This window comes from Telmatherina bonti, assembly GCF_933228915.1.
Source record: "Telmatherina bonti genome assembly, chromosome: 18".
In the NCBI taxonomy this organism is placed as follows: domain Eukaryota; kingdom Metazoa; phylum Chordata; class Actinopteri; order Atheriniformes; family Telmatherinidae; genus Telmatherina; species Telmatherina bonti.
This window is the reverse complement of record NC_136616.1, coordinates 26,974,534-26,992,680: the sequence shown is the minus strand read 5'-3', so window position 1 is coordinate 26,992,680 and position 18,147 is coordinate 26,974,534. Positions and strand designations below refer to the sequence as shown.

The window sequence follows — 18,147 nt, the reverse complement described above, 5'->3', positions numbered from 1 at the left end:
TCCTGTAACATGACTAGTATCGGAATTCAGCAGCAAGGAGAGTCAACACTCTCCAGCAGTTACGCCCATAATGACCACATTCAGTCCTGCAGTAACTTCCAGTTATTCTGTATATTCAATGTCAATGCAATTTATGTCAAAATAGAAAGCATGCCGTTTTAAAGTGAGCAAAGGGATGTTTACAAGAATATTACAACCAATGCGTAAATAAAGCAGATACTTCCAGTCTAGGGAAAAATCTTGCACTCCCTGAAAGAAAAAAACACAACGGTCCATTTTTTAACATTACTATAGTTGGACAATCCTCTCCTCATCAACATCAACTTTTCATTTAGAAATGTTTCACTCGTATTTATAAAACCAAACAAAAAGACGGAGAAAAGCCGAGTTCTGTGTTGAGAACCATGGCACCTCTTCTCCACAACTTTGAAGACACAGCAAAAGTCTGTCTCTGCCCTTCCCCCTCGTTTCTGCTCTCCTGAACCTCAACTTATCAGGCCAGCTACCTCATGCTGACCCCCAATACACAACACCCAGCCCCCACTGCAGCAGCAAGAGGGTAATGGGGGTGTAGCATGTCCTGGATATGAGAGGTGGAATGTATGCAGTAAGAGGAGTTTCTAGAGAAGGCCAGGGGGGCTGATAAGTCTGGTGGGTGGAGAGAAAGCAGGATGGATGCAGGGGAGCACACGAGGGTAGGGGCAGCACTGTGGTCTCTATCCGATGGGAGAGCGAGTGAGTGGGGGCTAAAAAGAGGAGGGCAGACAGAAGTTTGACATACTTAAGACAAAGACTACAGCTATTTTTTTTCAGTAGTGAGTTTGAACATCTCACTGCAACGTCAAGAGAAATCTGCATGTGGAAAAGAAAACTTGTGGAACTAACCAGCTTTACCGACAGCTGTGGGAAGAGAAGAGAGCAGAGCTGCAGGAAGTCAACATACCATCAGTGAACAGATAAGGCTTCAGGAGAGACGCTCCACAGAACCACCTCTTTTAGCCTCACACGGGAGAGAAGTAGAAAACAGCAAGTGAAGGAATACAAAGGAGAGGACGTGCATGTGGACTGACTGACTAATCTGAAGTGATATTGGAAAGAAGAAGCTAAAAATCTGGAGGAGGAACAGCAGGAGGTCCACCGGGGCCAACAACACAACGTGAGTACAAGAGCAGCTGCATCATTCAAATATGTAAATCATATAGAATGATAATAAAAACAATCATACATCTGCATAAAGAGTAAAAAAACATTCAACATTTTACTGATGCTCAATCTGAAGTCTAAGTTCTGAGAAACAAACTTATTACAGCGTCATTTTTCCAGATAACAGTGTAAAAGTAAGAAAGAACAATAGAAAAGCTCCCTGAAGCACCGAAGCATGATAAATGTCTGACCTTAAAAAGCCTAAACATGAGAGCAAACATACACGGGGTGTAGGTCACAAGTTTAATCCCAATACAATCAGCTCAGTGGATGATTGTTCAATACTTCATAATACCACAAATTCAGTTCAATCTGATTCAGGACTCAGTGAATCCATATGCGACCACATCACATTCTGTTTCAACACAATCACCACAATACAAATCACAAAAAGTAACTCGTATATCAAAATAACAATAATATCTAAAAATACATAGAACATATAACCAGTATATTTAGCATTAAAGAAAATTGTGACTTTATCAGTTACCTTTGGATATCGGCATTTACTTTTGGTTGTTAGAACAACCTAAATGTATTTAATCTACAAGTTTTTTTTTTAAGCTTGTCTTACACATGTTAACTTCATCCATGTTGGATTAAAATCATCATCATCACTGACCCAGTGTAGATCAATGTGCTGTTGAATTCCTACCACACACCATGTTCGAATGGTTTAATATCCACGTAAGTCTGTCGCTCTAAGTCACAATATAATAACTTAATTAACTTTGTTGCACAATATTCCATCATCTGTCCTTTAACTAAAGCATGTTTAATCATTTCTACCATTCAGACAGTAATGAGTATGTAATAGAGTAAGAGAAGCGGCGCCTCAATGTATTTTTGGAAAGCAGCACAATGAGTCACCTTACACATAAGCATGACCACATACACATTTTCCTGCCAGTCCTTCCTCTATGACCTTCCACCTCTCGACAATACCCGCGACTACAATGGGAGACAAATGTGAAAAATAAACAGCAGCATCATAAATGTTGGGTCTTCAGCGGTCACTGCTGACATCCACAGAGTGTAAACTAGAACCTTAGACAACATCTGCTTTAAGTCATCCTAAACCCAACAAATGCCGACAGCGCAGCTTATTAATATGGATGGAGTCATCAGTGCGCCTCACACTTTTTCAGTAATAATGGGCAGGAACATGAAATCATTCACCTGCTTCAAATGTTTCAGCAGCTTTTCTTTTTCACACAAGTTGCTCCAGACCAGCTTCTTATACCCATCCCATGTATACTTCCTCCTGTCAGACAGATTCTAACACAACCGAGAAGCAGCGTACTCTCCATGTTTGTTCACACAATATTGTAATATGTTGCTTCCACTAAAGGAATTGATGAGAATTTGCACACTTGCACTTACTTACACATGCATGACTCATCAGATCTTTGAGCTAAAGATGAATATTAATAACAATGCAACAGATTACTAAGGCATCTTGATAAGGCTATTTTCAGCTCTGCAGCTTTTTTTGTCCCGTTACTCTGCTGTTCTTCTGCCTGTCCCATGACCTCTGAGAGGTGAGGATATCCTGTGCCAGACACAGCTGCTTACCACTGAAAATCTGTCCAGAGAACAGGATGGATGTGGACTAAAGTATCTTGTGCTGAAACAGAGTTAATGTGGAAAAATGACAAATCTTTCATTTGGTGTTTGACTTAATTAAACATAAGTTTTAAAGCCACCATATCGTCTTGTATAACAGTTATTTCCAGCTCCAGTTGTCGGGGATCACAGTCCTGCAGGTTGTAGATGTCTCCCTGATTCAGATTAAACTACTTTAATTAATAGCTTGTTGTCAAGTTCTGGCCTCATAGGTTGATCCATCTATCTGATTCAGGCGTGCTGGAGCAGGAAACATCCTACACCTGCAGGACAGCGGCCCTAGAGGGCTGATCTTGGACACCCATGATGAATAATCATCAGATAGTTTTCCTGTAAAATAAAACTATTATTATTTTTTTTTTTTTTTTTTTTAATTATTGTCATTATGTTTTATTTATTTATCCTTTGTTAATATTATCATTCCCCCCCTTTTTTTTTCTTTTTAAAAAAATGTGTTTTGCTTATTTGTTTCTCTTAGTATTATTTCTTTTTAATGTGTGTATGAGCAGGGACTGGCTCTCTGTTCTGTCTTGTAGGGGTGTGTGTGTGTGTGTGTGTGTGTGTGTGTGTGTGTGTGTGTGTGTGTGTGTGTGTGTGTGTGTGTGTGTGTGTGTGTGTGTGTGTGTGTGAGTGAGAGATGTGTTTGACCTGGATGGTGGTCTGTTGGGGTTGGGTGGGATAAGGGGTAAACACAGCCCTATTAATGCTTACAATTTTTATTTGTATAATTTTAAATATGCTGTGTATGTTAATATGTTCAAAATGTTCAATAAAAAAAAAGTTGGATTATAAAATAAAACTTAGTGTTCTATGAAATTCCTCACTGACCACTGGTAATGTTTCAGAGGAAAAACAAATAAAGCTTTTGTTAATCAATGTGATGTTAATGGAGTTTTTTTCTCCATTAACATCACATTATATATTTAAGCTAAAAGTTTCTTATTTCTTTGGTGTTTATTTACATAATCTCTACATCAGGCATGTGCTTATATTTCACCCTGCAGACTAGTTTAATCTGAAACTAATTACACCAACAACGCGTAACGACAAGCACACATGCAGAAAACACCCACTTCCACAGACTTTGATGCAAGTTAGCCTTCATCTCTCTGCTAATACAAACTACACGCAGCAATTATGGGCCCTTTTCCTTTTGGCCAATCAGCTTTCAGATAATTATCAAATCTTGTGCAGCATCACACAAGGCTAGCATCCTGACAGATAAAACATCTACCCTCTACATGAACCCAAATGTACTAATCCTTTGAAGAGTAAAATATGATAATTTTTCAATTAATGGATATTTTGACAGCACCAAACTATGGATGTAGTCTCCATACATAATAAAAGGTCTTAATATTTCTAATAATTCGAACCCCTCCCTGTCTCTGCTTGCTCTCTACACAGTTCACTATGAGTATGACTGGTACTCTAGAGAAGGGGGCCCACCATCAAGCTCTGGACCTCTCTGAGGAACTGCCGCCTCATCTCCAGCATCACCATGCCAACCACCACCAGCATCTCCACCACTCCAACTCACTGGCCTCCACCACCGCTGTGGGTGGAGGCAGAGAAACACCTTCGCGTGTGGTCATACCTCCTCCATATTCCGCCGCTGAGAGTGGAGGTGGAGGAAGCGAGGCTCCTCTGGAGCTGCGGGGCTCGCTCGACTGCTGGGCATGCTCAGTGCTGGTGACAGCGCAGAACCTGGTGATCGCTGCCATCAACGCCTGCCTGGCTGGAGTGGTGTTTGGCACCATCCTGACACCAGCCATTGTCATGGTTGTGTTTGGCTTCCTCTGTCACTCCACAGTAAGAAACAGACACACACAGGAAAGGGTGGATGAGTGTGTGAAAGCAATGAATGAATGTTGAAAGATTTAAAATGTTCTTTTTAGCTCGTAGTAGTCTGAATGATATATATCCCTGCTGCAGGTTTTCCACTTATACTGCTGCTAAATACTGAACATGAGTACAAAGACACTTTTTTTAACGGACTTATATACCTTGTTGTGCTGCACTGAGTGATAAAAACAAACAAACTTCTTGTTCACAAAAAAGCTAAGAGCAGGGGTGCCCAAACTTTTTGCCTCCAAGAGCCAAACTGAAAATGATCCCGTGAGCCACGGGCCAAACGCTGCAACTTTAAGGATGAAACACAAGTAAATGCATGAAGTTATTTTAATTATTGTCCAATAACTAATACAGAGTATTCTTTCAGATCTGGGCAAATAAAATGTTGCATGAATAATAAATGTAGCAATAGAACAATAAAGCCATAGTTAGAAGGACAAGAAACAATAATTACAGCCACTAAACGGCAACCAAGTGCAACATGTCAACAACAAGAAACAGTACATGTTGAACAAGGCAAGTTGCTGATTCTTAGTGGGACACATGAAGTTGATCTTTGGACATCACCAGTCTCTATGTTGGGTTGCACCTGGCTCACTGACAACGTGAGTATGTCATTGAGGTGTGAGTCAGTCAGTCAGGGTCCCTCTAAATCTGGTCTTATTGGAGTTCATGACACAAAGTATTTTCTTTTCTTTAAGCTCCATAGAGTATATAAACAACAACTACCGGACCAAAAGCAAAGTGCAATTTTGGGCTCCACTTTGGGCACCCCTGGCTTAGAGCAACAGAGAGATAGCTGCATCCATCCCTTAAATCAGGATCTAAAGGTCTTAATCATATAACTTTGATCTATCTGGAAGTTTGAAGTTGTTGTGCTTGGGGCTTAGGGTGGAGTTTGGCTTCATCACTGATGGGAACATTTATAATCAGATAAAGCTGAAGTTCTGTCACATGTTGAAAAGGTCATCTGTAGGTGGGAAATGGTCAGGAGAGTAATGAGCAAGGCAACATGGCACCGTTTTAGACTAATTAGTAGATTCTTAGGAATTAAAGACTAGTTGATCATTATTTTTAAAAAGATTTGTGAATGTATTTGATTAGAATAATGAGTAAACGTGGAACAAAACAAAATAGGTGTACCTACAATTAAACAATAAACTTGACATATCAGAAAATAAGCACCAACCTAAATCAGACCAATTCAGACCTTTGATACTTACAACTGGTATTTCTGTTGGCCGTCGGCCTCCTTAAAGACCACGACTCTCTCCGTTCTCATGTCCTCTCACAATTAGAGCTCATGTGACGGCAGCTTAGGAGAGGATTAGTCCGGCTCTGGCAGGGTGAAGAAAGGCAGAGAAAGCAAAAGATATATGAAAAAAAATGGTGAGGAAAAATACACAAAGAAAGTATTTAAAGCTCTTAAACATAACAGATAAAACTAAAAAGTAGGGGTGGGAAAATGGTATAGAAAAATTGAAAATCTGGATTTTTTTGGTTCACAATTTTAAAATCCATATTTTGTTAAAAAAAATCTATATTTTTCCCAATTAAATAAAAATTTCATAATGAATTATTTTTGTCATTTTTATTGTTTTTATTGATCCTTTAACTTGTCTTCATGGGCATTATAGCAGCAGAATGATGGTCTGGCTACTGTTTTCTCCTAACTGAAATCAAGAACAAATACTAGCAAAAAAAAAAAAAAAAAAGGTTTATAATTTTTTTTTGTTGGTTTTAATCTACAAAAATCAGCAATATCGAAGAATTTTAAGAATCGCAATTTAAATCGAATCGGCACACAAAAAAATCGGAATCGAATCGGAACAAAAGCGTATCGTCACAGCCCTACTAAAAAGCACTTTGGAATATTTTACAGGAATTATCCAGACACACCACATACCACACACACACACACACACACACACACACACACACACACACACACACACACAACAAACAACAGACTCAACCACAACACACTATTTCATTATGTCTGCCGAGTTGTTTTCTCAATATGCTCTGGTTCACAGTCCACCTGTCCTGTGAATCCACACAATATCTCTCACCATAAGGAAGAATTTGTTTTCCTTCTTCTTTACTATCATCAGTAATCACAAGGACATTAGTATCAGTGGAACCCAGACATGTTTATACCATATCATCGCTGTCCTTCTGGTAAAACTTTACTTTAGTTTCATTTGTGCAAGAAAACTCTTCCAACGTTTTACTTTAGCAAAGTTTTCACCTTTTTCGTCATTAAGTCTTCACTTTGTCTAAGTCTGGGATGTGTCTACCTCCTGGATAGCATCCATTTTCTCTGAAAAGAATGTTGCAGGCTGGCGATGCAGCGCTCCTACCCTCAGACCTTTATCTCCTTCTTTCTTCTTTATTCATTTCTAGTGATCAGCACCTCTCTAAACCCTCCTCTCTGTCGTGTTTTTGTTCATATAATGAATTTTCTTTATTTCAGAAAAGATCCTGGTGGATGTTAGGGCTTGTTTACATAACCAAACACATTGGTTTGTCAGGTTTTTCTAGGAATGCAGCAACTATTGATCTTGCCACTCCTAATGTTCCTGCTATCTCTCTGATGGATTCGTTTTGTTTTTTCAGCCTAAGGGTGGCTTGTTTCACTTGCTCAGAGAGCTTCTCACACAAATACAGATTCAACACTGGGAGTCAACCCCAGACCTTTAAACTACTGAACTGATGAGAGGACAAAAGAAGAATTGCTACATATTTTCATAGCATCTCTTATGAATCAACTTTCTTTGGAGAAGAAACAAAGATCTACATTCAAGGCAAAAACTAAGAATGGTCACCCTTGAATCAAGACTCAGTCTGAGCTTTACAGTCATTCTTTGTTAACTTTCTTTCAACTATCAAGTGATTAAAATAAAAAGATTTCAAAATGCATATAAGGACTTAACTATTTGCAGACATGGGGTGGTTTGAGTTTAGCATTTGCTGCAAACATGTTTCCCCTCCTGAGCCCTTGGAAATCCATTTCACTGCACTTTGCTCATGCCCTCAAATGTTTACTTCATCTTTCATATGGTGATAAGGATGATTCAGCCCTGCTGTCTCCTTTCCTCTCCCACATTCAGATCCTGATCCCTTCACCTCTTCTCCCACTCCCTCTGTAATCGCTCAGCAACAAGTGTTTTGACTTACAGCATCTGCTGTTCAGCATGAATGTACTGAATGCAGAAATAAAGTTAGCAGTAAATCCTAAATTTATTTTAATAAAAGTTGCTTTATTTATTTATTTAATCTTGGACATTAAATTCAGTAAAAAGTGCGGTGTTATGGATTACCAACTGGTGGTCTGTGCTCACGTCATGCATACATACCACAAAGAGGAGGTCATCTCCCAGCTTCTGACAGGATCATGGCTCGGAGTGGGTTGTAATACCATTTCTTCCAAATGACATATTCATCTTGTCTCTGCAGGTTCGCCCCCATGGGACGACCCCATACTGTTCAGACCTGCTAACTGACGGAGGCTGCGTGGCTTTGCTGGTAGTGGGCTTCCTCTTGGTTACCCCTCTGCTTGTGCTCGCCCTGGCTGCGTACTGCCGTTTAGCCAGACACCTCCAACTGGGCTTGTGCTTCATCCCGTACAGCCGGGCCGTGTACAAGAATCTGCCGGCTAACCAGCATCGCGGCTTGGGCACCGGCTGCTGTGGTGGTCGGGATGGAGCTGACAGCAGCGGGAAGGGAAAGGTCTGGGTGTGAGACAAAGGATGGATGGGGAACGGGGGGAGGGAGATCATCAGCTGAAATATACAAAGGGAAAAAATAAGAGAGGGGGGCTGAACTGGATTACTAAGAAAATGCAGGAAATATAAAGAACAGCAACTCCAGATCATGTAGGAACAACCAGCTGAACATCCTGAGAGGAAAATGACCTCAGTTATCACTAATGAATAACTCCCATGCCCTCACATCAAATCAGAACAGTGTCTGGTGTAGGAGGGGGCAACAGGAGGTGGGTGTGTGTGTGTATGAGAGGGCAGGGGTGTACTAAAGATATTACTGTTTGTATTATTTCAGTGAGTACAATGACTGTTACTTAAACTTGTCTTTAGTAACTTTCCAGTTACATCCAAGCATCTAAGTACGAAATAAAAAAATCTAATCATCTTCATTTATAATAATAAGCAGCAGCGTGTAAAAATCTGATGTATCCCTTATGAAATACTTCATGTTTATCAACTGATGAATTACAGCGTAGGAAATTGTCAGTGAAGTCTGGTTGCTGGAGAAAAGAGAGAAATTCAGTACAACACATTATGACGCAGCCAACTTGACGTTTCCTGGACAAATGTCAGGAAAGAGTAAAACCGAAAATAGCACATTGTTTAGGCACCAAGCATAACTTCTCTTATCACATTTGTATAATCGTGTACTCGTCAACTGGAGTTATATGTTTAACAGTCACTAAGTGTAATTACAACCTCTTGTATTATTTCCTTTTTATAAATAAAGTTTTCTGAATTTTTTAAAGTTGTTTGTCATGTCTAACTGTGCGGAGGCGTGCGGGATGTCTACGACCAGTTTTACAGTCAAAGAAATGACTATTTTTGATGGTTTCAGTTTAAAGTGTGATCAAAGGGGCCTGACCAGCATATAAGCATCCATATTGTTAAAAAAACTCATCTGAATCCACCGAATTAACCAAACCGTTCCCTGGGAACAATCACGGTTAAACTTTCATGAGAAATCGGCTCTAATACTTGGTTACATGGGGGGGTGGAGCTTATCCCTGGTGGGGCTTGGCATGAGGCAGGGTGCATCATGGTCAGGTTTCTAGTCCATCGTAAGGCCACTATGTCCTTATTTTTAAGTATATTCTAGATCAGTGGTTCCGAACCTTGGGAACTCCAAGGGATCCCCAAAGCTTTGACTGTTCAGAGTTATTGTTTGTAAAATTAAGTCTATAACCACACAGAGGTTTAGATGAGCATGGTTAAGCTTTTTATCATTAACCATTGCTTCTAGTCAACATAGATGTATTTCATGAACCTTTAAACTTTCTAAAACAAGTCCCAAAGTGAATAAATGTGTGTCATGGACATCTGCTATACAACTTTATATATCCTTTGTGAAAAAGTAAAAAACTTCTTAGTAGTGAAATCAGTTTTGGTTCATTATCTGTGTGCTTTAGTGAGTGAAGTCAGCTGGTGGAGCTTAGTTCAGTGTTTTTCAACCTTTTATGAGCCACACTTTTATGAGGCACACTTGTTTTTCTACTGAAAAATCACAACAAATATCATAAACCAAAAAGTTTTTTTTTCTTTTTCTTTTTAAAAAAAAAAAAAAAAAAGTCCATATTATTATTATGAAGTTCATCAAATCAAAGCCTCTTCAATTGAAATCAGATAAACACAAGAAGGAATTTTATTATCTTTTTCTGGGGCCTGTTTGGATGAACACGGAGCTGCTTTTCAGACCAATAAGGTGAATTGGGAATTTCTCAGGGCACACCTGATAATCTCTCACAGCACACTAGTGGTTAAATAACACTGGCTTAGTTCATGTCTATCCTGGTAACTTTGATTGTTTTCTGTATTTCAATATTTAAACGTGTGAGACATACCGCATTGCACATGATTAGTCCCCAATAAAAATATTTAAAAAAAAAAAAAAAAATTAACTTACAAAAAGTAAGGTTTTATAAAACAAAAAAAACCCCAAAAAACAGGAAAAGTCTCAATCAGAACGCATTATTTATGGAGTGAAAGCTAATGAAAGCATGTGACCAGACCTGAGAGTCCTCGGCTTCTTAGTAGGTTGGGAACTACTGTTCTTCACGACGCTTGTCGTCTTTATTCTTGATTTTGTGTCTCTCAATAGGTGAAAATAGAAGTCTGCATACTTCCCAACTCAAAAGAAGGCACATTTTCATACAACCACAGTTACACATCTGGCATGTACAGTAGCTGAATCTTTTAAAAAAGGTTTGTGGAGGAGATATTTAAGTTATTTAAAGTTAAAATGATAGTATGTAAAAGTCAAATTGTTAATTTAAATATATTTCAGTTTGTATTTCAACCCAACAGAGGTCAATGTGACATATTTGACGCATAGTTTGAGACTTTCTGTATTACTTATGGTGAAAAAGCTTTTGCACAAAATCCTGTTGTACAGTGTCTGATCCAAATCTTCTGCCTCCAAATAAAGACCACAAGGCATAATATTACACTATAATGATTTTGACATTTCACATAGCAATAAATGGTAAATATCCCTCCAAAAATATTTTTAAATATTTTATCATTTTTATTTTGTAAAAATATTTTTAAATTTTTTTGTTACATTTTGTTAAAAGGCCAAATAAAGACTACATATAAAAAATAGACTTTTCCTACCATTTTCATAAGGGCAGAACCTTAAACCATTAATGCAAACAAATTTATTAAATAAAAATCTAAAATGTTTCTTTTACAGTCACCAATTGCTCCTAAAGATAACATTTTAATCAACAAATAAAATTTCTAAAAGGTGCTTCTCCATACATGTCCTTATTTTCCTTTGAAAAATGTAAAGAGTTAAATATTTACATAATGAAGATTACACAGGTTGATGTTCTCATTCTCATGGTTATAATAATATGTTTTTTTCCTAGCAACTCTAAAAGCCATTAAACAGTCTTCCTATCTCAGTCAAAGACTCAGATCCCTCACATATCAAGGCAGAAATATATATATATATATATATATATATATATATATATATATATATATATATATATATATATTTTTTTTTTTTTTTTTTTTTTTTTTTTTTTTAATAGTACCTGTTTTTAACAATTGTTTTTTTGTTTTTGATGTTATTTGTAGGGATCATCCCTGTTCGTACAGATAGTCATTTCAGGCACACAAGTGAAACATACTATAAATGAGCACTTTTTAAACTTAACTGCCTGTTACAATTTAAAAAAACAAAAACATATACAATCTAAAATCCTTGATAAAACACGTCTTGTAGGAAGTTATTCTCATAAGTCGGATTATTGGACCCATTTGTTGATTAGAGCATTAGCAACACCTGGTGGACAAAACCGCGAATTACATGCTAATTTAACACCTGCAATTTTATTTGTGTCCAAGTCATTTTAAATGTGCAAGAAATAATAATACAATTGTAAATGGTCTTTAGGAATAAAACATAAATCCATGAAGACTTGGGTAATATTAAAAAAAAAAAAGCCATCTTAAAGCTTTTTTCCCCCAAAAAATTTAAGTGCCCTTACTCTAAGCTAACCTCTAAACAAGACGCAAAACATTATCCAACACTTTTTTAAAAAAATGACATTTCAGTCGCTAATTAGGTATATTTTATTTAGTCTGATATCAACCTCAAAATAAACGTTTAGTCAATGGCAACCAGCTGTTTATAAGCCAACTAGGAAAAACACAAGCTTGAATAATGTGTTTTCTTTACCCTAACAACACTTATTTTCCTTGGGGCAAACTCACCCTCAGTGGAGGAAGATGCACGCCATTATTTAGTCAATAGAACAAATAAAACAAATGAATAAATAAATAAAAAATATAATTTGTATTGTGGGTATTAGGCCTGCTCCAGAAAGTCTTAAACTGGACGCACGCGGAGGGTGCAATTACGTAACTACGCGTGCACCTGCGTAGAAAGAAAGCATACGTACATGGAAATAAAAGCATTTTTTTTCCAACATATTGCACCAAAATGTCCATTGAATATAGATAAATGAAATTCTGTCAGCTTTCTATCAAAAGATAAATAAACGTTTCTTGTACCAAGAATAAAAACTCAAACGTGTTTTATAGAAAAAAGAAAACGATAAATAACAGCTGATTAAAATATGAATAAAAAAGGGCAACTATAGGTCACAGTGTCACTGCAGGACCAGTGAGGATTTTTTTTAAAATGAAAAAGATGGAGTTTTAATCAGGAGCAGTCAAGTCTCTTAGAGGTCAGTTCAGTCACACTGCTGTTCCACGTTTTGCTTTCTGATTGTTAGCTGCACGTAAAGGCCAGGTAATCACCTGTTAAGCCTCCCTGATGACCGGAGGTCAAGAAGGAGAAGGAAAGCCAAACTGATGGGATAGTCGGAAGCAACACAAGCGAGGCAGGACCAGGAGGACAGGGCTGCTCAGCCTCCACTTGTTTTCTCAGCATTTAGAATAGAGAGTCAGTAAGGTAAGCAAACTAAAGACTGGAAGTTGGAAATCTATGATCATATTCAAATCTTTTTGCAATATGTAGGCATTTAGGAGTTATTTTAGGTGTATGTATGATAAGTTTCTATTCACCCCCAGTATGTCCAAGGCAGGAGAGAGGACCACCTCTACATCTTCTGTTGATTCAACTGCCAGGTACATGTTTGTTCAGGCTAAACCCCAGTCCCTTCCTTACATCTTGTCGCCTAAAAGGAGGACAAAGGCACCCCCTTATTAGACACGGGGCTGTTTGACTGTAGTGTTGTGGGTCATAGATGGTTAGATGACCACTACTCCTTGATCCAAAAGAAAAGATGGTGCATTTTTCCTGATTGAGTACCTCCATACTTACAACAAAGTACCCCTATGCTTATTTTTCCTTTGTACTTTTTAGTAATCAGAATATGAACTATGCTTTACAGCTTGTTTTTTTGTTCCCTCCATATTTTAGCAAAGATGGACAAAATAAATCTGCCTCAGCTACAAACTCCCCATCAGGATCCGTCTCTGAAACACCAAAGAAAACAAAGAAGTCCAAGAAGAGTGCAGAGAACATGGACAAAGTCTACAACTCAGTGCTCAACAGTGTTTTTGGGGCTGTAAGTAGCATGGGACATTTCATCTAAACCTGCCTAAGTCTGTCTATTAAAGGCTAAATCCTTTTTCCATTGTTAGGCTAATTATTTTCTCTTGCCAAATCTGAAGATGGTTAGTAAATTTCACTGGATTTTATAAGCTGCTGTCAAGCATTTCCTTATCAGGTTTCATGTCAAAATGTTTACAGTTAAGCGAGAGTACAGTTGATGGTCACTAAAAGTGCTCATAATGTCAAAGAGCAGGCTAGTCAAGCAGGGTAGTGACATACAGGCTTGTTTCTGAGCTCTCTAGAGCAGCTAGAACTAAGTCCAGCATGTCTGCAGCATTAGTGGCTCAGCCGTTGAGGCTTAATGTCACATTTCATTAAGTTCATCCAGGTGAAGACCACTGCAAGACCATTTTTCATTCCTCTTGCCAGAATTTACATAAATATACTGTTACCTCAGGCAGTCACATAGGAAATAAAGGTATTCAATTCTAAGCATTAGACATATGATTAAACATAATTGATGATGCCTTGATGTATAAATCACATTTTCTATATTAATATGTGTTTTATTTCCATTTCTGTAGGAGAGAGAATTGGCTCAGGTTGAACTAGATGGTGAGTCTCAATGTCACATCTTTACAGCTACTATACTATGCAAAAGCCTAAAGCCATCAGAGGTGGCAATTCCTGGTCCAGAAAGTAAAAGTCCTGCCATGTTTTTGGATCTACCTGTACATTTAGAACAGGTGTTTTCACTAACAGGCTTGTTTACAAATAAACTCTGCTCATTAAATTCAGCTGGTTTGGCAACTGGTCGGAACAGCTGCCGGACAGGACTTTTACTTTCTGGACCAGGAATTGCCACCTCTGAAAGCCACCAAGTAAACATGAAAGGAAAAATTTGGAAAATTTGCAAACAGATATACATAGAAATAAAGAATGTAAGGCAGTGGGATGGCCTTCTGTATTGTTCATCACATCGTTCCTTTATGTTGTCTTCAGGAATAGTCCTTCAGGCTTCTTAGAGGGCTTTCCAAAGCTCTCCTTTGGATGATAGCTGACTTTTTTTTATTCCATCTGCTCTCAAGATGTCCCTACATTCATTCATTCATTATCCTAACTGCTTAGTTCGATTAGGGGAAGCTAGAGCGTCTCCCAGCAGTCTCTGGGTGAAAGGCAGGGTACACCCTGGACACCTCGCCAGTCCATCGCAGGACGATGTCCCTACATCTTCATGTTTAATGTTTTATGTAAAGCAGTGTTTCTTAACTGTGGTCCTCGGGGTCCACTGCCGTACATGTTTTAGTTAGTTTAGTTATCAACTCCAGGATACCTGATGTAGATTAATTGCTTGCCAAGTTCTATGAAAACCGGATAACAAGCCATTGATTTGAGTCGGATGTTTTAAAGTAGGGCTACCTATAACACGTGCTTGTATATAGCAATGGGCCCTGAAGACCAGGGTTAAGAAACACTGATGTAAAGCATTTAGTAGAAGCACATTGCCTAAATGATGTTGAGGTCTGTGCTCTGGGAATAATTCATCACTCCATAAAACCTGTTGCCATGGATTTTCAGCCCAGTTCATGTAATTTGGTTTAACGCAGACTTTTCTGTACATCTTTCTTTCTAAAGGAAAACTTCTTGCCAGTCATGTTTCCATGGAAACCACTTACATGTGTAGACAGATCAGCTGGAGGGTCCAATATATCTTCGAGTTTCTGTTAGATTTTTTTTTTCCTGTTTTTCTGACGTTTATTTACATTTACATTTACATTTATTTACATACTTTCCTTTAAAAACATGCTCTACTGAGATATGGTGAGTTTTTAGCTAGTAATCCGTTTGGTATCAGCTTGTTGGTGCAAACGACTGTTTAGTGGTCAAATAGTTATTTTTGGCAACTGTGAAATAGGAACTAACAAGTTACAAGTACCCAAAGATAGAAATTTTTAGTAGATTTAAAGCATTAAATGGCTAAACAAACCCATTTAATAAAGCTTTGGTCAAACTACTGGATTTGGGGGGCAAATAAAAATTTAAACAATGTCCAAGAAAAAAAACATTTGGAAAGCCAGAAGAACTATTTACTACTTTAAGACAGTTGGACGCATAGGGAAGAAAAAATGTGTTAAATTGAAATATTAAAAAACTCAGGAGTGGCTCAAGAAATAATATTAATTCTTTATATTAAAATTAACATTCCAGTTATCAGTAGTCTGTGGTTTATTGTAAATAAAAAAGTTTAAAATCAACATTTTCCAGGAATAAGGGAACGATTCCAGGAGAGAGATTAGAAAAGTGTGTTTATGACGTTTTTCCTGTCCAGTAGTAATCTCTTTGTGACCTTTTGACCACCTTCACAGAGTTGCAAGAAGCTTTCAAGGAGTTTGACTATGACCAGGATGGATACCTGAACTACAAGGATGTGGCTGAATGCATGAGGACGATGGGATACATGCCCACCGAAATGGAGCTGCTGGAGATAGTACAGCAGATCAAGATGAGAAGTAAGTGTGACAAGAACAGATTTAATTATTTCATTTTCCGTTTGGGTGTGATGATGAAACCCTGGTGTTCTTTCATCTGTTTAGTTGTTTTCTTAATGGTAGTTCATCTTATCTTTCATGTGAAAGTATTGAAACTGTTGATAATTCATCCTGTTCTCAGAGCTGTGTACAATTTTAGAAAAAAATTGGATGAATTTTAACAGAGGTGATTAAAAAGTGTGGGCGGAGCCACATCAAACCATTATAGCTGACCAATCAGAGCAAACTGGGCCACAATAGTTTCTTCTTCGTTCCAACTAGTACTCAAGTAGCTGTTTCATGGTCACTTCATATAATAAATTAAATCAAATTAAATAATAAAAATACTATATATTGACAGAAGAAAACAAAACACATTTTAACTCTAGTTTGACCAAGATCAAAAATGATTTGTGCATTTATTTGGCTGTTTCTTGGAAGTAAGCTTCTTCTGTCTCCACAGTGGGTGGATTAATGGACTTCGATGACTTCGTTGAACTAATGGGACCCAGGATGATGGGAGAGACCGTTAATATGCTGGGAATTAAAGAGCTCCAGTCTGCTTTTGTACAGGTTAGTTAACAATTAAATAATAAAATGGTAGTTTTTATGCACACACGGATGGATGGATAGATGGATAGATAGATACGATTTACCTTCTCAATTTATCAAAGTTTGACCTGGATGGAGATGGAAAGATCACCCAGGAGGAGCTAAAGGAGGCAGTCAAGACTATGTTGGGAGAGAAGCTGAAGAAGGGAGAACTGGAGGAGATGTTAAAGGAGCTGGACATCAATGCTGATGGCAACATTGACTTTGAAGGTTGGAGTTTGGACAGCAGCACATTTACTTGCTAGCAACTTTAGAAGTCTGGTTGCTTCAGTGTTTCCATAGTGTCTGACTTACATGGCTTATTTGTGTGATTGGGAGATATGGCATCTTTTTCCAAATCAATGCAGATGACATGGTTTTATGTTGCCGTTTGTTCTGATGAGACTGATCCAACCAACTTGATATTAACATCTAACTTTGTACTATTTACAACGTTTTTTTTTTAATAAACGTTCATGTTTGTTTAATGTTTGACTTAATGATAATAAAACCGGTTTTTAAACCTTTTTTATATTTGGCACAAAAACACACTTCCTGCTTTTGACAATAGTTTGTTGGCCACTTTAACTGTATGAAAGCTGCTAGAATTAAACTTAAATGATTCATACATGATATTACATACAGATAAATGACACTAAAGCAAGCTTTACTCAACACAACTCCTTCGCTCCTCCAGTTTTCAGATAAACTCAGAACTGACTCAAGCTAATGTTTTGTTCTATTCCTCTCCATTCTCAGAGTTTGTGATGATGCTGTCCATTATCTGACAGCAGAAAGCAGCAACATGGAGGAAGACGTACTTCCATCTCCTCGGTGGGCCGATCATCAAACTGTTCTCAGCTTTAGACTTAAAGGTCTCAGACAAATCCAACACAGATGCCATTACATTATTACAACTTACAAAGTTTGTAATGTATGTTTGACTGTGACTGACCATTTAATTGTGAATAATTTACTTTTAACTTTGAATCGTACGGCATCAATGAGGCGCATAGTGAATGTTTTGTTTTGGCTGATTTGCGGGCTTTTTGCTGTTGATTTATTATGTAAATAAGATATTTTGCTATTTTAATAAAGAAATGAAAACCTGTTGAGTGTTTTACTGTAACGACACAACAAGATGGGCAGATCATGTCAAGCACTTAAACAGACTTTATTTCAAAATCATGTTTTATTTTACGCAGCTCATCGTTAAACAATATGGAAATGAGAGTGTCTTCATCTAGAGAATAAAAATATAAATAAAATGTCAGCTGTTAACAGCAATGTCAGGTCTGGAGATGCAATCACTGTGTGTCAGGAAAAGTCGTATTTCAGAATAAAATCCCCAAATCAGGCTAACATTTGATGGTGGCGCCGACACCAGCTATAAGCAGAGCTCAACTACAATCTTAACACAACTGGTAACTGAAACTGTGATATAATACCACCATCATATATATTTTTTTCAGAGAGATGTGCAACATGCAGCATAAGTAATCTGCTGAACTTACAGTTGTCTCTTTGTCAGGCAAGAAACAATTAA

General features: G+C 37.7%; 2 protein-coding genes across 2 annotated transcripts; both read left to right on the top strand.

Moving 5' to 3' along the window:
- The first annotated feature begins 706 nt into the window (after positions 1–706).
- On the top strand, positions 707–9,141 carry tmem88b (transmembrane protein 88 b). Its single transcript, XM_079257429.1, has 3 exons — positions 707–1,156; positions 4,237–4,641; positions 8,143–9,141. The coding sequence occupies exons 2-3, from the start codon at positions 4,243–4,245 to the stop codon at positions 8,425–8,427; spliced, it is 684 nt and encodes a 227-aa protein (XP_079113555.1). The 5' UTR covers positions 707–1,156; positions 4,237–4,242; the 3' UTR covers positions 8,428–9,141.
- Positions 9,142–12,996: 3,855 nt separating this feature from the next.
- LOC306769247 (calcium-binding protein 2-like) lies at positions 12,997–17,389 on the top strand (the record flags this gene model as incomplete). Its single annotated transcript, XM_079257813.1, has 7 exons — positions 12,997–13,052; positions 13,348–13,495; positions 14,067–14,097; positions 15,849–15,992; positions 16,474–16,583; positions 16,685–16,832; positions 17,361–17,389. The coding sequence occupies 7 exons, from the start codon at positions 12,997–12,999 to the stop codon at positions 17,387–17,389; spliced, it is 666 nt and encodes a 221-aa protein (XP_079113939.1).
- Positions 17,390–18,147: the final 758 nt, after the last annotated feature.